Here is a 25,614-nt window from a genome sequence, read left to right on the forward strand (position 1 = left end):
TTGTGAAGCGACCCCCTCTACAGATGGGGAGCCAGGGGGGCTCGAACCAGGATCCTTACGCCACTCCTTGCGTTTGGCACCATGTTCGCTTAATCCGCTGCGCTACCGCCTTGACCCCCCCTTTTTTTTTTAAGCAAGATAAGCAAGTAGGTAGGTAGGGACACCAGAGCTCTGCTCCGTTCCGGCTTGTGATGTCAGGGATTGAACCTGGGACCTCAACATGCAGATTCTGTTCTCTAGTAGTATCTCCTCCGCCACGTCTTTTTCTGTACAAGCACGAACACCGGCAAGGCAGAGGCTAATCCCAGAGAGTGGGTCTGGTCTTGGAGGAACTTGAAGTGGTCTTGAGTCTGACTCGCACAGGTGCATGAGTCATGGAGGTGGTTGGCAGCCACAAACACTCTGGAAACTTCTTCCGTGGAGCCCAGCACCTAGTTTCCATAGCGCCATGTTGGACGATCCTCCCACTTCCCATCTCCCCGTGCCCCTCCGACCGTTCTACGTGCGCGTCTCGGTGGAGCTGACCGGGGAGGGACTCCTTTTGAACTCGACCTCCCCTTCCGGTTTCCTCCGCAGGCTCGGCCTATGAAGTTGGAGCAGATAACAGCGCTCGGCCAAGCAGAACCCTCATTGGACGCCGCCGGTGAGCGGGGCGGAGTCAATTCCGGAAGTAAATCGTCGCCTCCCTGATTACGTATCTGCCGGGGCGGCTAAGGCGGTTCCGCTGGCTTGTGTGGACGCGGCCGGTGACTCCCCGCGCTGCTCGGTCGACTACCCTAACGCTGCGACCTAAAACGGACCCCCTAACCCTGGACCGCCGCCTGAACATGGATTCCGCCGGCCAAGGTACCCATCGCTCCCGCAGCTCGCTGCATATGGGCCGGGGTCAGTCCTCCGCGGGGGTGCATCTCGAATCCTCGGTTCTTTCCGCCCGCCTTCCGGGGCTCCCTTAGGCACCAGGCCCCGAAGTCCCGATGGTCGTGGCTTACAATGCACCTAGGGCTGCCCCGCCGCCGCCCTCCCTGTGTCCCCAGAGTTCTGGGCTTGTTCCTGGCATCGCTCACTGTATCCCCCGCCCCCCTCGCCTGCACCCAGCCCCCCGGGAGCCTTCATCTGGCCCTGGACCCGGGCCGAGGAGTAATGGGCGGCTCCCGGGGAGGACAGGTGAAGCCATCCTGCCGTTGAGCACAGCGCCCCTTGGGTGGTAACGCTGTTGGGAGCCCAGCCTACTTAGGGGTTGTTGTTGGGGGGGGGGTATGTGGAGTGAATCAGGGCACACCTAGCAAGCCAGGTCTGTGTTTCTAGCACACAGACATCGCAGATCAGTGTGAGGCGGAGACTGGGAGCGTGGAGAAGCCTCGCAGATTAAAAACTCGGGGATGGGGGCGGATAGAAATGTTTCCATCCTGGGGCTCTAGAAAAGGGGAGCTTGGGGCTGGGTGGTGGCTCATCTGGTCACAATGCACAAGGACCCAGGTTCAAGCCCCACCCCCGGCCCCCACCTGCTGGGGGAAAGCTTTGCAAGTGGTGAAATAGTGCTGCAGGTTTCTCTGTCACCCCCCCATCTCTCTATTTCTTGCTGTCTCTATCCAATAAATGAAGATAAACAAAAAAGAAAGGGGCAGCTGGAATAGGATGCTTTTCTCACTCTCGACCTGCAGCAACATCCTGGCCTTTAGAATCCCAGGTTTTGATACTCTGTGGGTGTTTTTCTGCTTTAGATAACTACTTACAAAATAACCAGATGAACAGAAAATAGCTCACTCACCTGGTAAAGTGCCCACATACAAATCTTTGGGTCGATCCCCAGCCCAGATGGGAGGACACCACCAGGGAAAACCCCACAGATGGTAGAGCACTGTTGTGATGTCTCTCTTTTTCTCTAGGCCTCTCTTCCTCTTACCTGCAGACCAGCTCCACTGCTTGTGAAGTGACCTGCCTGCAGGTGGAGAGCCAGGGGTTCACACTGGGTTCCTTGTGTGGGTCCTTGCGTTTTGTACTATGTACACTTAGCCAGATGTGCTATCACCCCCCCATTCTTTATTTAAAAGAGAAAAGAATGAAAAATATGTCCTATGAGCAGTCGGATCTCATCATACATAAGGGGCTCTGAGCTATGTACACACATATATGCATATACATATGCAGTTTCAAATGTCCAGAGCTCTTATAAGTTCAGGACATTTTCTTTAATATTTTGTTTATTATATATTGGATAGAGACTGAAATTTAGAGGGAAGGGGAGATAGAGGAGAGAGAAAGAGAGACATCTGCTGCACTGCCTCACAGCTTGTAAAGGTTCCTCCCTGCAGGTGATGATGAGGGGCTTGAACCTGAGTCCTTGAGCACGGCAATGTGTGCTCAATTGAGTATGCCACCACCTGGCCTCCCCTTTAAGATTTTTCACTGCTTGACTTAACATCTCTAATTTAGTTAACTATCACAAATTCTAGATTCTCATCACACAAGTAGGAAAAGTTACTGAACAGTCTGCCAGATACCACATTAATTGGGGTGTGTGTATAAATTTTATTTATTTTAACATTTATTCATTAATGAGATGGATTGGAGGAGAGAGAAAGGACCAAACATCACTCTGGTACATGTGCTGCCAGGGATGGAACTCCAGACCTCATGCTTGAAAGTCCAACCCTTTATCCACTGCACCACCTCCTGGACCGCTTTATTTTAATATTTTATGTTGGGTAGAGAGAGAAATTGAGAAGGGAGAGAGAGAGATATATCGAGATCACAGCTTTTGAAACTTATCTTTTGCAGGTGGGAAATGGGGAACTTGAACCAGGGTCTTTGTGCATGGTAATGTATTCATTCAATTGTGTGTGCCACTGAGTGTACCCAAGGATTTACTTATTAATGAGAAAAAGAGGAAAGGTGGGGGTGGATAGCATAATGGTTATGCAAAGAAACTCAAGCCTAAGGCTCAGAGTCCCAGGTTCAAGTCCCTGCACCACCATAAATCAGAGCTAAACAGTGCTCTGGTAGAGAGAAGGAGGGGGAGGAGGAGAGGGAAGACAAAAGAAACGGGGAATCAGCATCACTCTGGTACATGTGCTGCCTGGGATCAAACTCAGGACCTTATACTTGAGGATCTAACACTCTAACCACTGTCCCAGTTCCCTGACCACCTAGTCTTGTTTCTTTTCTTTTTTTTTTTATTTTAATTTTCTTTCTTTCTTTTTTAATATTTTATTTATTTATTTATTTATTCCCTTTTGTTACCCTTGTTGTTTTATTGTTGTAGTCGTTGTTAGATAGGACAGAGAGAAATGGAGAGAGGAGGGGAAGACAGAGAGGAGGAGAGAAAGATAGACACCTGCAGACCTGCTTCACCGCCTGTGAAGCGACTCCCCTGCAAGTGGGGAGCCGGGGTTCGAACCGGGATCCTTATGCCGGTCCTTGTGCTTTGCGCCACCTGCGCTTAACCCGCTGTGCTACAGCCCGACTCCCCTAGTCTTATTTCTTATGTTTTTTTTTCTTTTTCACTTCAGTATTTAGAATAGCCTTTTAAATGGGCCTTTGATTACTCTTATTTTGCAGATGATTGACAAAGGTCAGGGTGTTGGGACTTGCCCAGTGGGAAGAGCTCTTAACCCGCTATTTCACCTAAAGCACCATCAGACTAGGATTATTGCCAGGGTTTGGTGTCTGCTCGACAGCCCCACAGCTCCCAATGGGCTTCTCTCTCTAACTCTATGTCTATCTCTCTATCTCACACACATACACACTCTCTTTTTGCTTTCTCCCCTTTTTTTTCTTGCCTCCAGGGTTATTGCTGGGGCTCAGTGCCTGCACCATGAATCCACTGCTCCTGGACACTTTTTTTTAAAAAAAAAAATTATTTATTTTCATTTTTTAAATTTATTTATTTTCCCTATTGTTGCCCTTTTTTGTTGTTGTAGTTATTATCGTTGTTGTTATTGATGTCATCGTTGTTAGATAGGACAGAGAGAAATGGAGAGAGGAGGGGGAGAGAAAGACACCTGCAGACCTGCTTCACCACCTGTGAAGCCACTCCCCTGCTGGTGGGGAACCAGGGGCTCAAACCCAGATCCTAATGCCGGTCTTTGTGCTTTGCGTCACGTGTGCTTAACCTGCTGCGCTACCACCCTACTCCCCTGAAGACTTTTTTTTTTTTTTTTTTCCTCCAGGGTTATTGCTGGGCTCGGTGCCTGCACCATGAATCCACCGCTCCTGGAGGCCATTTTTCCCCCTTTTTGTTGCCCTAGTTGTTGCAGCCTCGTTGTGGTTATTATTGCCATTGTTGACGTTGCTTTGTTGTTGGATAGGACAAAGAGAAATGGGGAGAGGAGGGGAAGACAGAGAGAGGGGAGAGAAAGATAGACACCTGCAGACCTGCTTCACCGCCCGTGAAGCGACTCCCCTGCAGGTGGGGAGCCGGGGGCTCGAACCGGGATCCTTACCGATCCCTGCGCTTTGTGCCATGTGCGCTTAACCCACTGCGCCACCGCCCGACTCCCCCTGGAGACTATTTTTTCATTCCAGGTCCCAGGGTTCCTAGCCCCTGTTCTCGCCCCGCTGGCCGGGGCATATCAGAAGAAATGCTGACAGTCTTTGTTCATATTGTCACATCTTTACCGGTCCCCCTTTGCATGGTGTCACCATGTGTTAATGAGGGCTCCAACCCAAGTCCTTGAGCATGATAGAGTACCTTGCTCCACCAGCTGAGCTATCTTCCAGCCCCAGAATCTGTTGATTAAAAGTAAAAGTAAGGGGGCCCCAGCAGTAGCACAGTGGACTAAGCACACATGGCACAAAGTACAGGGACCAGCATAACATTCCTGGTTCAAGTCCCCCAACTCCCCACTGCACCACCTCCTGGACCACTGGGAATTTTTTTATTTTTTAAAAAATTTTATTTTCCCTTTTTGTTGCCCTTGTTTTTTATTGTTGTTGTAGTTATTGTTGTTATGGATGTCGTTGTTAGATAGGATAAAGAGAAATGGAGAGAGGAGGGGAAGACAGAGAGGAGGAGAGAGATAGACACCTGCAGACCTGCTTCACCACCTGTGAAGCGACTCCCTGCAGGTGGGGAGCCGGGGGCTCAAACTGGGATCCTTACACAGGTCCTTGTGGTTTGCGCCATGTGTGCTTAACCCGCTGCGCTACCCACCCGACTCCCTCCTGAGAATTTTTTTAAGTGTCAACCTGGAGTAGTAAAGCCCCAGCGACAACCAAGAGATAATAAAGAAGAAGAAAAAGTAGCCATCCCTCTAGTAGTTTGTGGAGAGTGCGCAGCTCCTTCTTTGTGGGGCCTGTGGGATGAGCAAGACACAACCCAGTAAGCGGAGCATTTGGTTTTAAGTGTGTTCTTTCTATTTTCAGTAGACTCTGTACTCTGCAGTACACAAACATCTGCAATAAGAGATGGACGTCGTTACTACTTCTTCCCAGTTTTTATGCCTTTTATTCTAATGTGCTTGAAGTTGATCATTTTTCCTAGTGTGGTACCTTGGAAACTTTTGGTGCAGGCAGAAGATGGAATAAATGGGAAGAAGGATCTGTAACTGGGTCTGGGTGTGGCTGGAGCAGTGAACCCTCTTCCCTGAAACATGCTGCATCGCCCAGCTGGCATTCAGGGGCTCAGCAGTGACAAGAGGGGCTTCCTGTTGTGCCTGTTCTTGCAGGGGCTGGCGGATAAGCACATGCTTCTCGGGTGTAGTTTTGGCATGTGTGCTGGCAGGTCTTTGGACAGGGAAGCAGTGCTGCTTGTGTCTACAACTGTCTCGGGTTCCTTTCCTCTAAACGTGGGAGATCGGACAGGGCAGACTGCTTGTTAGTAACAAAGCTTTCTTGCTTCAGAAGTTAGTACTCATACAAGGGGGGCCAGAGTCCACATAGAACTGCCCTGTGCCCACGCCTGGTGACCCAGTGTAGCATCTGGGACGGTCTCAGTGACCGGCCTACAGTGTCATAGCCCACACAGCCTTTGTTGGTCTTCATTTGCCACTTTCCTTCACTCTTGTTTTCTCCAGTGTGGTCTCTGCCCTATTTTCCTTTATATTACTTCTTACCTGGCTTCATTTTGTCTCTGGCAGATATCAACCTGAATTCTCCAAACAAAGGCCTGCTGTCCGACTCTATGACTGATGTCCCTGTGGACACAGCGGTGGCTACCCAGAGTCCTGTTGTTGAAGGCCTGACAGAAGCAGAGGAGGAGGAGCTCAAGGCTGAGCTGGCAAAGGTCCTGTGTCTTGGCGTGATGGGGTGACCATGAGTAGGGGTCCTTTCAGACTGATGAAGGCCAACAGTACCGGGGAAGCTGCCTGAGCTGCTGCCAGTTCTTCTTCTTGTAGCGTTTGCCCTTCTTCCGTAGCCAGTCAACAGCGTCAGGTTGAGCCTGATGTAAAGTTTCGAGACCTCCTTTGAATCTAGAGAGGTGGCAGTCCGTAGAAGCTGCTATTTGCAGCTACATGTCCCTGGCTCCTCACAGACTTTCCTGGAGGGTTATATCCACACGGGAAGCTGCTTGGAGCCCTTCCTACCAGCAGCTTCTCTGGGGATTGACATTTGACGTTTTAATTTTCTTTATTTTTATTTATTTATTTGGTAGAGACAGCCAGAATTTGAGAAAGAAGGGGGTGGTAGAAAGGTAGAGAGACAAAGAGACACCTGCAGCACTGCTTCACTACTTGCAAAGGTTTTCCCCTGCAGGTGAGGAGTGGGGGCCTTGAACCTGGGTCCTTGCACATTGTAACATGCTTAACCAGGTACGCCACCCTTACCTCAGTACTTGACGTTTTTAAGATATCACAGATTTATTTGCCCCATGGAGCTTAATTTAAAAAAAAAAACTTTTTTTTTTTCCTAAAAAACACTATTTTTAGTTTTTAACCAGAACACTGCTCAGCTGTGGCTTGTGGTAATGCTAGGGATTGAATTGGGACCTTGGAGACTCAGGCATAGAAGCCTTTCTTACAATTACCACTATTCTATCCTTGGCCCTTTAAAAGTTATCAAAATATATATTTATCTCAGAAGATAGTGAGAGAAGTAGAACCAGAGCATCATGCCAATGTGTATGATGCTGGGAATTGAAAGGGGAGCTCATGCTTACAAATCCAGCACTCTGTCTAGTGTGCCTCCTCCCAGGCCACTAGTGATGCTTCCTATGATCTTTTGAAAGTGAGAGGGGCTATGGAAATAGCCCAGCAGGAGAGGGTGTCTTGCTTATCCAAAGCCCTGGGTTTATTCCCCAGCACAGCATAAAGTAGCAGGTAGTCTCTTACAGTGCAAGAAAAACAAATTCACAGGAGTCTTGAGGGATGGGCAGTGGTGCACTGGGGTAACCGCAGATAGTCCAAAGCACAGCATACCAGTTCTAGGCTCCCCACCTGCAGGAGGGGGTCGTTTCACAAGCAGTAAAGCAGTTCTGCAAGAAGCTCTCTTTTCTTTCCCTCTCTGTCTTCCTCTCCCCATCCAAAAAGTTGAAAAAATGGCCATGGGAGCAGTGGATTCATAGTGCAGGCACCTAGCCTCAGTGATAGCCCTGGAAGCAAAAAAAAAAAAAAAAAGTCTTTAAAGTGGTATTTCCTTAGAGGAGGAACGTCAAATGTAGTTACCCCTCCCCCTTGTTAAAAAAAATCTTTTTGTTTTTTAATTTTAATTTATTTTCCCTTTTGTGGCCCTTTTTTTTATTGTTGTTGTAATTGATGTCGTCATTGTTAGGACAGAGAGAAATGGAGAGAGGAGGGGAAGACAGAGGGGGACAGAAAGATAGACACCTGCAGACCTGCTTCACTGCCTGTGAAGCGACTCCCCTGCAGGTGGGGAGCCAGGGGCTCGAACCAGGATCCTTAGGCCGGTCCTTGTGCTTTGCGCCATCTATTTTTCTTTTAATTGGATAAGGCAGTGAGAAATTGAGAGGGTAGGGGGAGCCAGATGGAGAGAGAAAGAGACACTTACAGACCTGCTTCACTGCTCATGAAGTGTTTCCATTGAAGGTGGGGAGCGGGGGCTCGAACCCATGTCCTTGCACTGTAACGTGTATGCTCAACCAGGTGCATCACTGTCTGGCCCCTTCTTTTCACTTGTTACCAGCAGTCCAGTTTCTTTTTTTTTTTAATTTTTTAAATATTTATTTATTCCCTTTTTTGTTGCCCTTGTTGTTTTATTGTTGTAGTTATTATTGATGTCATTATTGTTGGATAGGACAGAGAGAAATGGTGAGAGGAGGGGAAGACAGAGAGGGGGAGAGAAAGATAGACACCTGCAGACCTTCTTCACCGCTTGTGAAGCGACTCCCCTGCAGGTGGGGCAGTTTTGTTTTTTTTTAATATTTATTTTCCTTTTTGTTGCCCTTGTTGTTTTATTGTTGTAATTATTATTGTTGTTATTGATGTCATCGTTGTTCAATAGGACAGAGAGAAATGGAGAGAGGAGGGGAAGACGGGGAGAGAAAGATACACACCTGCAGACCTGCTTCACCACCTCTGAAGTGACTCCTTTGCAGGTGGGGAGCCAGGGGATGGAACCGGGATCTGTACGCTGGTCCTTGCGCTTTGTGCCATGTGCGCTTAACCCGCTGCGCACAACAGCCTAACTCCCAGCAGTCCAGTTTTTATAGAAACTAGACCCACATGACTCAGAGGGGAAGGGGCCCCAAGCCCAACTTCAGCAGCTACTTCAAGGAATTCAAGCTTTCTCCAAAAGTTGAGTACCAGTGCCAGATCAAAGCAAAAAACAAATGTTGGAGAGACTCTCATGCTTGAGGCTCCAAGGTCCTGGTTTCAATCCCCGGCACCATCAGCCAGAGGTGTGTAGTGCTCTGGTCTTTCTCTGTGTCTTCCATTTTCTCTCTCTAAAATAAAATTAAAAATCAATTAAAAATAAAAAACAAAAACAAACAAAAAATGTTGACTACAGGTTCTGTGCTTCCGAAGAGCTCTAACTTTGAGCAGTTCTTCCGTAATTTCAAGAAGTCTTTTGCTGCAGTGTGTAAAGGCTGTTAGTCACTTCCCGTACTAGTGCTGGCTAATCACCTGCATGCTTCTGCAGGTGGAAGAGGAAATTGTCACTCTGCGCCAGGTCCTGGCAGCCAAGGAGAGGCACTGTGGAGAGCTGAAAAGGAAGTTGGGCCTCTCTGCTTTGGAGGGCCTGAAGCAGAACCTATCCAAGAGCTGGCATGATGTGCAAGTCTCAAACGCGTAGGTACCTGCTTGATGACAGGGCTGGCCTTGATGATTGGCCTGAGCATTCACCCGGGCAGTGCCATGTTAATGGGACAGAACATCTCAGGAATGTAGGGTGTCAAGTATACCTGTTAGAAGCAACCAGTCAAGGGCCCTCTTAGAGTCCTTAACCTACTGACTGTACTTGTATTTACACAGAGAACTTGTGTTCTTAAGTATTTTCAGGTGTATGGACATACCACCTTGTTGTCAAAACATAAATTGACAAGAAGAATGTTTTAGGGTCCAAATTCAAGGAGACTTTCCTGTGTCCCTCATGGCTCAGTGTCAGGGAAGGAGCTTGGTAGTGCCCCGCTCACCTCTCTGAGTATATGCTGCCTTTTCTTTCACCCCCTCCCCCCAACTAGAGTATTGCTCTGCTATAGTGTAAGTCTTGTGCACACCGACTGCACTGTCTCCCTGGCCACAGCTCAGTGTCTAGTGAACGTACACACTTCTCTTAAGCCTGACATGTTCCCAAGCCCAGGACCTCTGACCCAGGGGTGACTCAGAGCCCTGAGTTTGGGAGCACAGAGACAAGGTTTGTCTGAAGGGTCTCCTCCAAGCAGGGTTAAGAAGCCATGCCCCCATGGAAAGATTGGTTTTCACTTCATAACTCTCCCTCATGCAAAGCTATCTCTTTGTCCAAGGGAATCAGTTTTGCTTCCTAACGCATGACTGTCTGAGGCATTGGGGCCACTGTCTGCATATGTGGGGCTCCTAAGAGCAGTGCCATTTCCCTGGAGGCCAGGCTTTGGCAGGCTGTGCTCTGCCTGCTCACTGGGTACTGGGCAGGAGCAGCAAGCCTGTCGTTCTGTTGGCTGGCAATCTTGTGTTCTAGCCAGCTGGTTTTTGCTGTAATTTCATCTGTAGTTTGAAAGCTGGGTTGAAATAGTTCTTGCTTTTTTTCCCCCTGAATAATTTACTACAGACTTTCTGTTTTTAGCTATGTGAAAACATCAGAGAAACTTGGAGAGTGGAACGAGAAAGTGACCCAGTCGGACCTGTGAGTTCCCTTGCCGCCAGCACTGCCCTCTTCCTCTGCTCACTCTTAGAGACAGGCTTTGTGCTCTCTCTTGGTATCGGACTAGTCTTGGTGTTTCTTGTCTCTATCTTTTTAAAAACATATCTTTTTCTCCCCTCAAATAAATGAAACCACCCTTCTAAACTCTGGAGCAGAGTGCTGTTGCTGACATCAATCTATCCTCCTAGCAGGCTACATAACTGCCTTCCTTATGTCTTGCATGTCCCCCTTTGTTCGCAGGCCAATGATGTCTGTCTTCCTCTGCAAACCTCACTCCAGATACTAGGTTCTCAGAGCTTTACTCAAACCAAGCGGTAGGTCTGAGTGTGTTGGGTGCCTTGAAGTTGCACTGGAGAGCCTCTGACAGGGTTGCAAGGTGAGGGAGGCACAGACTGTCACTGTTGTAGACAGCTCTCCTTCCTGTCAGAACTGTAGTCTTGATGCTTTATTTGAGATCCGTAAACAGGGAAATCCCACTTCATCTGTCAGTACATCTGTCCTCTTGACTTATATGCCCTCGAAGTGGGTTGGGAAATATTTGGAAACACTGCTTTCTGAAGTTCACTTTTAGAAAGATTTGTTGGGTCAGGAAGGTGACTCAGCAGTGAGCCTTTGACTTGCACACACAGGGTCCTGGGCTTGAACCTGCACCGTATGAAAGCAGCAAAGAGGGGCCTGGTGGTGGCACACCTGGTTGAGTGCACATGTTACAATGCGCAAGGACCCAGGTTCGAGTCCCCAACCCCCACCTGCAGAGGGAAAGCTTCACGAGTGGTGAAACAGTGCTGCAGGTATCTCTGTCTCTCTCTCTCTCCCTATCACCCCTTTCCGTCTCAATTCCTGTTTGTGTGTATCCAATAAATAAAGATTTTAAAATTCTAAATAAATAAATAAAGCAGCAAAGACAAAACCAGTGGAGCTTCATGGATGATGGGTAGAAGAGGGCTTTCTCATACTTTCTGTCACTCTCACTTAATAATAATAATAATATAAGCGGCCCTGCAAGTGGCACAGTGGGTAAAGTGCTGAACTCTCAAGCATGGGATCCCAGATTCAGTCCTCAGCATCACATGTGCCAGAGTAACACTCTGGTTTTCTGTTTCTCAGTAATTAATAAACAGATCTTTAAATAATAACAATAATGGAGGTATCAAACCTGGTTGAGTGCATGCATTACTGCTCAAGGCCCCAGTCCCCTTCTGTTGGGGGAAGCTACGTGAGTGTTGAAACAGGGCTGTAGGTATCTCTCTCTCTCTCTCTTTCTCTCTCTTTTTTTTTTTTTACCAGAGCACTGCTCAGCTCTGGCTTATGATGGTGCAGGGGATTGAACCTGGGACTTTAGATCCTCAGACATGAGAGTTTTCTTGCATAACCATTATGCTATCTACCCCCGCCATGTCTCTCTTTATTTTTTTTTTTTATTGGATAGAGATAGCGAAGTTGAGAGGGGAGGGGAGATAGAGAAGGAGAGAGACAGACACCTGCAGACCTCCACCACCACTCATGACTCTTTCCCCCTGCAGTTGGGAACCAGGGGCTTGAAACCTGGTCCTTGTGCACTGTAGTGTGTGCACTTAACCAGGTGTGCCACCATCTGGCCCCAATTCTTTCTCTCCCTCCACTTTCTCTCTCTCTCCCTCTAGGCCCCCTGCCCTAACCCCCCCCATCCCTCATCTCCCTCACTGCCTGTTTCCTTTCCTCTCAATTCCTCTCTGTCTCTATCATGAAGCAAGGTAGGAAGGAAGCCACTGGGAGAAGTGGTTTCATTGTTCATGCACCGAGCCTCAGTGATAATCCTGGTGGCAGTAAATAGGTAATATTAATGTAAAAACTTGAGCTAGGAGGTATTTCATTTCAACAATGAGTTCAGTCTCTGGCTCAGAAGGATTCAGTGTCACAGATGTCAGGATGTCAGGGATCATGGGCAGAATGTCCATTCATGTTGGATTGGAAGGAGATGACTACTGCTGAATTTGTCTTGCTGATCCCTAGGTGCGAGGTGGCTGGCTGTACGCATAATCTACAGCCTGGGTATATGGAGAGTGGGGTGCAGGGGCTCAGTCAGATCATATATATATATATATATTTTTTTTTTTTAAGCATTTATTTATTTATTTTTGTTTCCCTTGTCATTGCTGTTGTTGATGGATAGAACAGAGAGAAATCGAGACAGATGGGGAGAGAAAGACATTGGCAGACCTGCTTCACCACCTGTGAAGCAACTCTCCTACAGGTGGGGAGTCGGGGGGCTCGCTCGAACCAGGATCCTTATGCAGGTCCCTGCACTTTGCGCCATGTGCGATTAACCCGCTGCACTACTACCCAAGCCCCAGATCATATTTCTGTCGCCTATACCTCTAGGCAGGCAGGTGTGGCCATGGGTATTCCTGGCGTGTCGTGTCTTTAGGCCTGGGCTGTGTTGGATGACACCTTAGCAAGGAACAGGCCATCTTCAGATTGACACAGTGGCTGTCTTTTTTGTCATTACGGTACTAGGCAGCCTCATAGTACAGATTTGATGTGGAAATAGTCTAGGCGACTTCTGTGCTGCTGTGTAACCACTGGAAACAGTGTGGGACTGCTGTTGCTCAGTGTCGCCATCTGCCTCCCCTGAAACATGCCAGTGGCATTGCTGTGGAAGCGTGTAGCCAGTGGTGTCTTCCTACTGTTGATGGCAGAGCTGTCAAATGATCATTCAAGACTGGAAGCTTTCCTACAGCTGGCACTTTGAGGAAGACAGCGTGGCTCTGGGGGTAAGGTGGTTTGGCCCCGAGGGGCCTGGCTGGCACTTCTTCATGGGGGTGTAGAAGTGGGACTTCACTGCTAAAACCTGGAATGAGTCCACTGTTTTTGCTGACTGAGGGTTTGCAGACTGCTTTAGCCAGTAGTGGGGCTGGAGTGAGGACGCAGCCCAAAAGGAAGCAGGTGTCTTCACCTCTAGTGTTTCACTCTCCACAATTGCTTCTCCTGATTCAGACTCCTGGCGCTCTGTCAGCAGTGAAAGGGGCCAGTTATGTACCTCTTAGGCAGAGCACAGTGAATATGTACTGGAACTGGAATCCTGTCATCGTGAGTTTTTTCCCTTTTGAGTTCTCTGGTGGCAGGTGACAGTAAGCTCAGCATGGGGTCCTCTAGGGTTAAAGGGGGTGACACACCAGTTGAAGTATTTGCTTCATCTTATATGAAGCCCTGGTTCAATCCCTAGCACTGTATGGGAGCACCATGACCATGTCCAAGGGAGTTCCATGTCTGGTAGGGTAGTGGTTTGAGATGTTCCCAATCTCCTACCTCTCTCAAGATACAGAAACAATTTTGAGGGGCTGGGAAATAGCCTCCCTGCAAGTGTGTGTGCCTTACTATGAGTGTGAGGAAGGCCCTGGCACCAGATGGGAGCAACCTGGGACATTGGGTGTTTCTTTCTCTCCCTTCCCCCTTCCCCCCTCCCTCCCTCCCTCCCTTTTTTCTTCCCTCTCTCAAAAATAAAGATTAGAAGATGGAACTCAGGAGGTTCCTGGGGTTGGTATCTCATATGCACAAGGCCCTGAGTTCACTCCCTGGCACAATTTAAAAACTGCACCAGCCAGAGACTAGGAGGAGAACTGTCCCATTCAGGGCTCAGCCACAGCCTCCCCTGTGTGACTGACCTGCATTGCAGGTTTGGTCTTACCAGCAAGCAGGCTGACAAGATTATTCACTTGTGGGACTCCCTGGACACTCACTGTCTCATATGGGGTGAGGCTAGCACCCCAGGGAAGCTCCAAGGAAAATTAGACTGGTATTTGGTTAAACCACTTGAGGCATTTATGAACATGTGGAGAGGAGGCTTAGTGGGAAGAGTGCAGGATTTACATGCATAGGATTCAAGGCTTCATCCTTAGTATTGTATATGCCAGAGCAGTGCTTTGGTTTCTCTCTTTTTTTCAATGAATAGATCTTAGACTCACAGAGAGAGAGAGAAGAAGAAGAGCGAGAAGAAGAGAAAGCATATACAAGTCTAGAAGCAAAAATGTCAGAATCTTAGAGATTATCCCCCCCCCCCCCCAGCATTATAGTGTATTTCAGAATTCACTGACCTTCTGGTCTAAGTGACTTCAGGATCTTTCCAGCAGGCTAGGAGACAGCTTAGCCAGCAAAACTCAAAACACTTTGCTGCGCTGTCCCAGGGTTTGAGCTTCGCTTGAAGTATCATGCACAGCACCAGATGGTGGGGACACCATGGGTGGTAGAGTGGTACTATGATGTCTCTCTACCTCTCTCAAGAATTACAGACTAGGGAGTCAGGCGGTAGTGCAGCGGGTTAAGTGCAAGTGGCGCAAAGCGCAAGGACTGGCAGAAGGATTCCGGTTCGAGCCCCCGGCTCCCCACCTGCAGGGGAGTCGCTTTACAGGCAGTGAAGCAGGTCTACAGGTGTCTGTCTTTCTCTCCCCCTCTCTGTCTTCCCCTCCTCTCTCCATTTCTCTCTGTCCTATCCAGCAACGATGGCATCAATAACAACAACAATAATAACTACAACAGTAAAACAACAAGGGCAAAAAAAAGGGAATAAATATTTTATTTATTAAAATATTTATTTTTAAATATTTGGGAAAACTTTGGGAAAAAAAAAAGAATTACAGACTAAAGAAGTGGGTTGCACAGCCTGCTTAGCCAGATTGCACATCCATGTAGTCCTGGGTTCATACCCCAACATCACATGAATTTTCCAACATCACATGAATTTTCCATACTCTTCCTAATGACAACATGTTTTAACCGTGGTTCTCCTGGGCACTAAGACACTGGCAGTCCTGGTGTGCTGGAACAGAGGCCCTGTAGGCTACAAGAGGTTAGAGTCCTGGAAGAAGGTGGACTGGCATGGGCAGGCTGGCTGGCTGGATGAGGGCAGCAAACTCTGTATAGAACCTTCTGCTGGTGGTGCAGGAGAACTGCTGGCGAGAAGCCCTCGAGACCCCCAGCTGCTGCGGCCTGAGGGTATTCACTGGGTACTGGCCTCTGGGCAGCTCAGGCTATTAACTCTGGGCTGCCAGGCTGGCCAGAAAGGAGCTATGAGTTTCGGTACTTGTGCCTGTTTGTGGAAGCAGCTGGATAAGGGCCAGCAGCTCTGAGCCATCACTCTCTAGAGGGTCCTTGCTGTGTCAGTGGCTAGAGCCCACCTGTGCCCGAACTGCCTGGCCTGCCACCACTAAGGTGAAAGGCCCTGTGTGTAGGTGAACTGTGTCTGAGAACCAGAAGGCAGGCTCCTATAGCTGTCAGGGATATTGAGACAGCCCTGGAGGCCAGGTTTGTAGCTCTGTGGGTGTGATGGAGCTGTGTTTGCCACTCTCAGAGTACAGAGATGTTTTCCTCAGAGCTGCAGTGCCCTAGCCTGTGTGGGCACACCTGTTTCAGTGGTCAGATATGGCTGAAGAGGCAGGTGGTGTGGTTGTGCTCAGAGCAGGGGGCCCGCATGTGACCTGCAGTGCTGCTCTGCCCTGGGGCCTGCTGGGTTCTCAGCCCACTTCTGGTTGCTCTCCTGCCTTTCCTCAGCAGCTTGTGTCCTTGGCTTGTGGCCCATGCTGTCCTTTCTGGCTGGTAACTGTGCTTCCTCTTCCCAGCTACAAGAAGACTCAGGAAACACTCACTCAGGCAGGACAGAAGACCTCTGCTGCCCTGTCCACCATGGGCTCTGCCATCAGCAGGAAGCTTGGAGACATGAGGTGAGACTCCCCCACTTTACCCTCAGCCCAGCACTTGGGTGAACATTTAAGGATTTTAGGTTGTTTATGTATGAGACGGAGAGAGAACCAGAGCGTCAGTCTGGCACATGTGATACTGGGGATGAAGTTCAGGACCTCATAATTGAGCGTCCACTGCTTTATCTGCTGCACCTCCTCCTGGACTGCCTGTTAAAGGTTTTAGTCCAGTAGTTTGTGTGGGAAACAGCCTAGGGTCCCAGAGCTCAGCTGCACATGCCCTGCAGCCTCTCACACGCATAGGTGTGGTCCCAGCTTGGCTCAGCCTTGTTTGCAGGACACACTTGGCCTCTTGCTGGCTGCCTCCTCGCCATTTCTGGATTCTTCAGCATAGTGGTGGTTAGTGCCTCTGAGTGATGTGACTTGAGAATGTTGAAACTGGTACTTCCCATTGAACTTCCACGGAAAGAGACTGGCAGGGACTGGGCATCAGGGTGGAATAGGGGTATAGTTAGGGCTGGGTTTCACTGCTCATCCTTGTGCAGATCCCAGGGCTGCCTCCTAGCTGTGCTGATCATCAGCGAGGCCTCCGTCTTGGGTTATTAGGACAGACCTGTCACTGCTGAGTGACAAAGTGGGGCTCAGCTTGCTGAGAGTGCTGGCCCTTACCTGCCCTCAGAGCCTCCCTTCTGGGTCTCAGGGAAGACAGTTCTGCAGCCCCTGGCTGGATCTTCTGACTCCTCACAGCTCAGGCATAGGTGACTTTGACTGCTGAGCATGGCTCTGGGGCCCACCCAACTCGCACCCTCCCCCCTTCCGAGTGGGCTCTCTGTTTCAGTGGGTGTTTCCCCTCCTCAGAGAACTGGCCTTGTTTTGAGGGGACTACTTAGAGGCACAGACGTTCATTCACTAGTGGGGACCTATCCCTGTACCCTAAAAACTGAGTAAGAGACAGGTGCTCCTTTGATGTGAGCCTCATCCCCCCAACTTTAAAACATTTCAAGCCTTTGGAGGAACATAGCAGGCAGGATTCAGTCTGTGCTTCCTGAAAGAGTGCCCTCCCAGCAGCTGTGTGTTTGAGCTAGGAGAGTGCCTTCCCCCCCCCCCCCCCATGCTCTGGCTCTGAGCTTGTAGCAAGGAGGGTCTGCAGCAGCTCCCATGGGCTTCATGCTGACGTATGTTTGGCCATAGTTCCAGTTCCTGGAGCAACTCATCTGGAAGCGCATAGGACTCCGTTGCTGCTGCACTCTTGCAGTGGCCACCTAAGCTGCTGTGGTGAGCCGGTGACTCCTCATGGCCCTGGGTGCCTGGCCTTGTCCCCAAAAATGCTGTGGAGTGAGTGAGCACCAATTTGTTTTCTCTCAGATGACATCTGGTCGCAGAGGTTTTGAGGGCAACAAGTTCTCCACTAGTATCAGGCACTTGTGGGAAGGGCCCTTCCTCACCTCTCGAGTTTACTCTAAGCAGCTTGGGTTTGGAATAGCCTCAGGCAAGCAGGGGTGTGTGTGTGTGTGTGTGTGTGTGTGTGTGTGTGTGTACATAGGAGATGAGAGGGATGGTGGCCTGGCTGGTATCTCTCTTCCCTATTTTTGCTGCTGCTCAGAGAAATGGCCTTGCTGCTGAACTGCGGCATCAGTGGCCAGTAGTGGTCTATTTCCCTGGCAGTGAAGGCTCTGTTCTTGGGCCATCCTCCCGTACCCTCCAACCATGTAGACTAGCCAGGAGGGTGCAGGCCGTACTCAGCACCCAGTACTCTCCCCTAGGGACTCTCCCTCTTCACCTCGGGCTTTGTTGTGCTGTGTTCTCAGTGGTCCTAGAGTCTGACGACTCAGGACTCCTTGCTCTGTTTCACTAAGCAGTCATAGGCTTCTGAGCCCAAGGCTATCAGCCTCCTGCTCTAGAGCCCACCATTGATTTCATTGCTTTTTGAGAGTGAAGATCAGGTTTGGGGTTGGGGGATTTCACTGTGAGTTGAGGTTGGGCCTAGCAGGCCTCTGCACTAGTTAGGGCCTAGCCCTTTGGGGTGCTGGTGTCCTTGGTGGACCTGGGAGCAGCTAGCTTTGGCTTAGGGCAGTGGGTAGGTGGGTGAGAGAGCAGACCTGGGGTTAAAGACCAGGTAGGTCAAAGCAGACTGATAAGCCCACACCTACTCCAACCGCCCACCAGGAGACACTCAGCTCCTTTTGACCATGTGGTCTGGCACCTGGGCTGTGAGGTCAGAACAGAGATGGTGTGGAGGAGGTAGCCTGCTGTGCCACCCCCACTCTGTTCCAGTAGCTGCCCTGGACACGAGTTGCTTGACTGGATCTATTACTTGGCAAAGCCTGAGTCCTGAACACTCAGCTGGGGCCCACCACAGCTGAGCTGTGTATGCGAGTCCCACGGGACCACAGGAATGTAGGCTGTGGGGTCTGGGTGCCAGCATCCCAGGGCACACCCACATCTTTGTACTGCTTGTCTCTGTAGGGCATCTTCCCTCTGGCCGCCCGACACCTTGTGGACATGCGGGTCCTTCCTATGTGGTCCATCTGCTAGAGCGCGTGGCATCCTCTCACGGAGTGAGGCTTAGGGAGAGTGCAGTGGGCTGGGCACCCATCTGCTCTGCTTGTTGGCATGAGGACTGGACATGGGGTGGTCAGGGGCTTCCTGTGTGGCCTTCCGGGGCTTGAGTGGAGGGACTGGGGTGGGCACAAGCCTCCCTCAGCTAATGCTATTTCTTCTTTCTTCTTGCTGCCACTATGTAGGGGTCGCCCATTCTCACACTCCTTTAGGTAAGACTGGTGCTGGACGTTCCTGCAGAAGCTGCCTCTGCTCAAGAGTAGGGTACTGGCTGGCATCCAGGAAGCTGTGGGAGTGAATTGGGTAGAGGGTGGTGCCACTTCCTTAGCCTGGACCTCTGGCACAACACAGAGCTGCCAGCCAGGCCCCACAGGCTTTAGCGTGTGTGTGGCTGCAGTGGCTCCTGTGGTGGCCCCCACTGAAAGGATGAAATCAGGGACTCTACCTCTAAGCTCCCCAAGAGGGGTAGTCATACGGGTCCCTGGACACTGTCGCCAGCCCCACTGACAAGCCTCGTAGTGTGTCCATCTCAGCCCACACCTGGGTTCGTTCCTCGAGAGTCTTGTCCTGGAGGAGGGTCACAGTGACTTTGTAGCTGATGTTCTCCAAATCTTTTTTTTTTTTTTTTTTTTTTTTTTGCTTTTTGGCAATCACCAGGTTTTCATCATTCTAGGTCAACTCTTTCATATATAAAGATAATAAATATATAAAGATAATAAATAAGAGATATCCATGGGGGAGGGCCAGGAAGTGGGAGACACCATTGCACCAAAGCTTCCTCCAGTGCAATGAGACCCAGTTTCCAACCTGGGCCAGTGCCCGAGAAAGCAGCGCACTAAGCTAGCTGTTTGATCCACTCATCACATTTTCTTTTAAAATACTACCTGATGTATGCGCCAGGTGGTGGCGCATCCGGTTGGGTGCACATGTTACAGGTCACAAGGACACAGATTTAAGCCCCCAGTCCCCACTTGTAGGGGAGAAGCTTTGCAAGCAGTGAAACAGAGCTGCAGATATCTCTCTCCCTCTCTATCTTTCCCTCCCCTCCCAGTTTCCCTGTCTCTATCCAACAAATAAATACACTCCCTACTTCTGGCAAGAAAGTTCACTGGGGATGGTTCCTACTTAGTAGCAACCCAGATTTGAGGCCCTAGAAACCATAGCACTGAGGGAAACTTCAGTGCTGTGGTATATCTCTTTTTTTTTTTAAATAATTTTTTTTTTCTTAAAAAGAAAAAAAACATGAGAGAGAAGGGAGAGAACCAGGGCATCACTCTGGCACATATGCTGGGAATCCAACTCAGGATGTCGTGTTTCTCGCTTTCTGTCTGAAATAGTTGGCCCACATCAGTAAAACCCTGGCAATGAAAGTCCCTGACCTCCTGCTCACTCCTTTCCTGAGCAGTCCTGACCCTTCAAGTTGAGTCACATCCTCCTTGCTGAGGCCTCTGCACTGGGCAGCCTGGGCCCAATCAGCCAGCCTTCCTATGCAGATCACACCACACCCTTTAACACATGCCTAGTCCTGAACCCACAGCCAGAACAATCTATGATTTGCTTAGCAGTCAGGGAAATGACTCAGTGCACAGGGCTTAGGTCTTCCATGTCTAAGGTTCCTGCTCCTTCTTGAGCCACATGTCTTCATGGGTTCTCTCTCAACGTGAAGATTTCTCAAGCTCATATAAGTTTCTTTCTTTCTTTCTTTTTTATATTTATTTTATTTTATTCCCTTTTGTTGCCCTTGTTTTATTGTTGTAGTTATTATTGTTGTTGTTGTTGTTGGATAGGACAGAGAGAAATGGAGAAAGGAGGGGAAGACAGAGAGGAGGAGAGAAAGATAGACACCTGCAGACCTGCTTCACCGCCTGTGAAGCGACTCCCCTGCAGGTGGGGAGCTGGGGTTCGAACCGGGATCCTTATGCCAGACCTTGTGCTTTGCGCCACCTGCGCTTAACCCGCTGCGCTACAGCCCGACTCCCTCTTTTTTTTTTTTTTTTTTTTTTTTTTAATTGATAGTACTTCACTGCTCTGGGCCTACTTTTCAGATAGAGACATAGTAAGTGTGGAAATACTTTTAACTGGTAGAGCTTCGGACTTCTAGATCAGAAGTTTCTGGCTTGATTCCCAGCATCACTTGTGTTGGAGTGTTGCCCAGATCTGTCTCGCCCTCTCTGCCTCATGAAGCTCATGTAGTAACTAAAATCTTTTTTTAAAAAAAATTGAAGAAATTCTAATTTAAAAAGATTTGGCAAAATAGCTCACTTGGATAGTATACTGCTTTGCCTTGTATATGACCTGGGTTCTATCCCGACCCCCACTGCATTGAAGGAAGCTTTGGTGCAGTATTCTCTTTCACGCTCTTCTTCCCTCTCTATGTCTGAGTGAGAGAGAGGAAGACAGAGAAATAGTGACAGAAGGAGTGAGGGAAAGATACCATAGCATCAGAGCTGCAACTCAAGCCTGGGTAATACACATGGCAGCAATGCCTCCCCATATGGCTATTTGCCTGGTCCTAAAATAAGCACATACACCCCTTGTTTTTAAGGCGTCACTGAGACTTCATGCCTGCATAATTTTCACTGCTTCTGGCAGATTTTTTTTTTCTTTCTTAGAGGGTAGAAGCAGAGTGGGGGAGACATAAAGGAGAGATCAGAGCACTGCTCCACTGTTCAAGAGGCTTCCCCTTTGTGTGGTGCTCTCAAGGTTGCTGGGAGTTGAATGCAGGTACTTTTATGTGATAAAATGTCTGCTTTGTCAGATGAACTGTCTCAGTAGAGACATTCAGTGAAGCTAAAGTAAGCCTTGGAAAATAGACCAAAGGGTGCAGGTGGCACAAAGCACAAGGACCTGCGTAAGGATCCGGGTTCAAGCCCCTGACTCCCCACCTGCAGGGAGTCCCTTCACAAGCGGTGAACAGGTCTGCCAGTGTCTCTCTCCCCTTCTGTGTCTTCCCCTCCTCTCTCCATTTCTCTCTGTCCTATCCAACAACAACATCAATAATAAACTACAACAATAAAACTACAAGGACAACAAAAGGGAATAAATAAATATTTTTTAAAAATAGACCAAAGGGGACAGGTGGTAGCACCTGGTAGAGCACACACATTATCATACACAAGGACACAGGTTCAAGTCCCTGGTCTGCACTTGTAGGGGGGGGGAAGTTCCATGAGTGGTGAAGCAGTGCTGCACTTGTCTCTATCTTCCCCCCCTCCCTTCCCCTCCCATCTCATTTGAGGAAATTTGCATAGAGTTTTCCATGTACACAGAAAAAAGTCAGATGAAGACAAAAATATATACATGCTCATGACTCAAAAAAGGATTGATGGAATGAGAAAAGACAAGGAATTCATAACAATGTTCAAGACTTTTTTTGATTTATTAGTAACTTAATAGTGATTTACAAGATTAATAAGGTAATAGGATTAGAATTTCACACCATTCCTATCATAAAAGTTTTGTGTCCCAACCCCTCTTTTACTCCCCTATCTCCCCTTTCCCTCTGTCTCTATAAAAATAGGTTACAGGGGCTAGGTGGTGGCACACATGTCACCTTGCACAAAAACCTCAGCCTTCAGTCCCCACCTGTAGGGAAAAAGCTTTGCAAGCAATGAAGTAGTGCTGCTGGTGTCTATCTGTCTCTCCCTCTTAGTCCCCCTTTCCTCCGCAGGTTCTCTCTGCCCTATCAAATTAAATAACATTTAAAAATTTAAAAGAAAAAAAATTAAGAAGTGGGCGGGGGAGGAGTTGAGTGATAGCGCAGCAGGTTAAGCGCACTTTGTGCAAAGCGCAAGGATCCCGGTTCAAGCCTCTGGCTCCCCTCCTGGAGGGGGGTCGCTTCACAACCTTCATGTGTCTTATCTTTCTCTCCCCCTCTCTCTCTTCCCCTCTCCATTTCTCTCTGTCCTATCCAACAATAACAGCAACAACGATAACTACAACAAAGATTAACAAAGATTAACAAAAACAAAACAGGGCAACAAAAGGGGAAAAAATGGCCTCCAGGAGCAGTGGATTTGTAGTACAGGCACCGAGCCCAGCCATAACCCTGGAGGCAAAAAAAAAAAAAAAAAAGTGGGCTGAGTGGTTATGCACAAAGTCATTCATGCCTGAGATATATGTCAGCTGCAGATGGTCCAATCTCCAGCACCACCAGAAGCCAGTTTAGCGGTGCTTTGGTAAAAATTAAACTAAAATGTATATTTTAACTTACTTGACCAATTTTTTTTTTTTTTTTGGTCATTAAGAGGTGAACAAGATAGTTCACCTCCTGTGCCATGCATGTGACCTAGGTTCAAGTCTGATCCCCACTGCATTGGAGCAAGCTTGCTTGTTGTGTCTTTCTATGTTTTATTGCCCATCCCTACCCCCCCACCCCCATTCTGATAAAGTCAGCTCAGGGCAGTGAAGCCCTGGTAGTGACGAAGAGAAAAAGTATTTAACTTGCTATGAAGTTAAGTTAGGAGAGTTGATGACTCTGTCATTCCCCCACCAAAAAAAAAAACTTTTTGACCAATTTGGATTTATTTGTGGAGGTTAGGCAGTGGCACACCCTGTTAAGCACACAAGTTACCATGTGCAAGGACCCAAGTTCAAACCTTCAGTCTCCAGGTGCAGGAGGGAAAAGTTCTCAAGCAAGGAAGCAGTGTTGCAGGTATCTCTGTCTATCTTCCCTTCCCCTCTCAATTTCTCGCTAGAGAGAAATTATTATATTTAATCAATTCAGTGTATGTTTTGTTATAACAAAAGGAGGAGAACATGGGTCAAGCATCCCGGCACCAGAAACTCTAGGATCAAACTTGGGACCCCGCACAGCTTGGGACTAACTCAGCTTTAGTGTATGATGGTACCAGGAGGTAAACCTGGATCTTTAGGCATTGAACTTCTGTGTTCTGATGTGCTGAGCTATCTCCCGAGCTGTAGGGAAAGATTGATTTTTTTTTTTAAAAGTCCTAGATCTAAATTGACTTGGTTTCTCTATTATAACGTCTCCTTAGCAATGTCATAGCTTTAGGGCTAACCTTCCTCCTGGTGGGTGGGGTGGAGTGGGCTGTGTGTCTTGGGAGGTTTCTTTGATGCCACCAGAGCTTGTTCTAGCTTTGCTGGTAGTGGGGGTCCCCCTGCCACCCTGCAGTGCCAATGCTGATAAGCACAGCTTTGTCCTCTTGCTAACTCTTGCTTCCTTCTCTGCTTCCGTCATGCCTCCGAGTAGCAGCTACTCCATCCGCCATTCTATAAGTATGCCGGCCATGAGGTAATGTACCGGTGCTCGCAGGCACGCAGAGCTGCCAGAGCGGGAGGGGGGGGGGAGCTTGGTGGGAGTGGGTGGCGCCTGCACATCCAGTTTCCCATGTCCTCCAAATGAAAGCCCACCTTCCCATAAGCCTTCCTTTGATGGAGCCTGGGGACTAAATCTCCAGCAGGGACCCATGTGCTACTCAGGACTCCACCTGAAACTTTCCAGAGCTGCTGCTGGGTCAGGCCAGGGAGAGGTTGTGAGCACGCAGCTGAAACCCAGGGGGCTTGAGCCATCTCCAGGCCCTTCATGGAGATTGTTCCCTCTTTTCCTAGAGCACTGTGACCAGCCACTCCTCCAGCCCTGCCTGCCCATGTTCGCACTCAGTCTCAGCAGAGTAGGAAGGGCCTGATAGTGCTTCCTCTGCCTCCTTGTCACTCTTATGTCCCAGAAGTGTTCTTGGTTTTCTTTCTTTTGTCTTTGTGAGCTATTTGTATGAAAAACAGAGACTTTACCACCTGCACATGTATCTTGCATTCCACCCACTGCCTAGTTGAGGGGTTTGACCACTTGAGGCCTGGGTCTCACCAGCCAGTGGCATGCAGGTCTTTTGTTCTCATGGATAGCAAATGTAGCTGACCTGGGGAAGCCTCTAAACTAACCTGGGTTGGACTTTCTGCTGTCACTGCTCCCCAACCCATCACATTTTTTGCAGCAACCTCTTAGGATGTTTCAGGGGTCTTTCTGGAAGATGCTCCCAACCCTAACAGCTTTCAAATGCAGGAGGGCAATAAAGCCATTTGTAGTCTGCACTGATATCTCTTCCCTCTCTCTTTAAAGGAATTCTGCGACCTTCAGGTCATTTGAAGACCGAGTTGGGACCATAAAGGTAATTGTGCCTGGGCCAGCTGAGTCTCTAGATGGCGTATAACCTGTAACTTACATCAGCTTATTCAGTTATTACAGTTATGGAGATATCCTGCTTTAGGGACTGATACAGAGAATCCACACCCCCACCACCCACTCCCAACATCTTGCAGGATCACAGCCAAAATATGACAGTGTTCCCTTCCCGCAAAAGCTCCTACACGGTGCCCACTTCCTGCCCAGCCCTCCACAAACAATAATCTCTTCTTTCCTAGTTTTCTAATTTCAAGAATATCATATAAATGGAACCACAAAGCACATAGCCTTTGGGGATTGGATCGTTTTGCTCTGCATATGTCCCTGGAGATATGTCCTGCCTGTTGCCTATGTCATTGCTTTTCATTGCTAAGCTTTGTTCATCTACATGACCTCATGTAGAAAACCGAATACCACACATCGCCATCATGGGCCTCGAACCTGCCTAACATTGTGTGCTCTGCCTCAGGGTTGTCTTTCTTGGTCTTTTCCTATCTGTAGTCTAAGGTTGTGGGTGACAGAGAAAATGGCAGTGACAACCTTCCCTCCCCAACTGGGAGTGGCGACAAGCCTTTCTAAGCCTGTAGCAGCTTTGCCCGGCCACGGAACAAGTGCAAGCACACCCTCATCGCCACAACTGCAACTCTGCACCATGGAGCAGCGGGCCAGGCACAGGCGAGTGCACAAAGCCGGTTTTGAGGACATTGGTGCCACCATGTGTGGACGTGGCCGCTGCGTTGGCATGAATTAGAGAGCGGTCTTGTACAGATGCTTTACACTAAAGTTGATAGATACAGCAAATCACTGTGCCCTCCTCCCAAGGGTGCAGGGAGTGGACAGGGAATCTCTCGAGCTCATCAGAATGTTAAAACAAGCGAAACATATGAAATCAGTGTCTAAACTTCTAATCGCAGAAGGGAGTGTCACCTAGAAAGTCTACCTGCTCTGCCATTTTTACTTCAAAATGCTAAACAAGAAAGCTGTCCATTTTCTGAGACCCTCTGGAAAAGA

At 48.8% G+C, this 25,614-nt stretch overlaps 1 protein-coding gene across 12 annotated transcripts; it reads left to right on the forward strand.

The window, feature by feature from the left end:
* Positions 1-687: 687 nt before the first annotated feature.
* On the forward strand, positions 688-25,318 carry TPD52L2 (TPD52 like 2). 12 transcript variants are annotated; one of them, XR_009544713.1, is made up of 10 exons: positions 688-846; positions 6,078-6,223; positions 9,037-9,185; positions 10,156-10,215; positions 15,828-15,929; positions 18,372-18,463; positions 18,650-18,676; positions 23,677-23,718; positions 24,541-24,589; positions 25,105-25,195. XR_009544713.1 is itself a non-coding variant. In XM_016188736.2 (9 exons), exons 1-9 carry the CDS (start codon positions 828-830, stop codon positions 25,180-25,182), a joined length of 672 nt encoding a protein of 223 aa, XP_016044222.1. In that variant the 5' UTR covers positions 688-827; the 3' UTR covers positions 25,183-25,318. The 12 variants fall into 12 exon arrangements, 11 of the variants coding, with proteins under 11 accessions (XP_016044222.1, XP_060027626.1, XP_060027627.1 ...); XM_016188736.2 differs by lacking the exon at positions 18,372-18,463 and having other exon boundaries at positions 25,105-25,318; XM_060171643.1 differs by lacking the exon at positions 23,677-23,718 and having other exon boundaries at positions 25,105-25,244.
* Positions 25,319-25,614: the final 296 nt, after the last annotated feature.

The sequence above is a fragment of the Erinaceus europaeus genome, chromosome 14, assembly GCF_950295315.1.
Source record: "Erinaceus europaeus chromosome 14, mEriEur2.1, whole genome shotgun sequence".
NCBI classification, from domain to species: domain Eukaryota; kingdom Metazoa; phylum Chordata; class Mammalia; order Eulipotyphla; family Erinaceidae; genus Erinaceus; species Erinaceus europaeus.

Coding starts and splice junctions, on each gene's coding strand:
- TPD52L2 (XM_016188736.2), top strand. Junction 18,677..23,676: donor CCATTCTCACACTCCTTTAG/GTAAGACTGGTG, acceptor GCCTCCGAGTAG/CAGCTACTCCATCCGCCATT. Junction 23,719..24,540: donor ATAAGTATGCCGGCCATGAG/GTAATGTACCGG, acceptor CTCTCTTTAAAG/GAATTCTGCGACCTTCAGGT.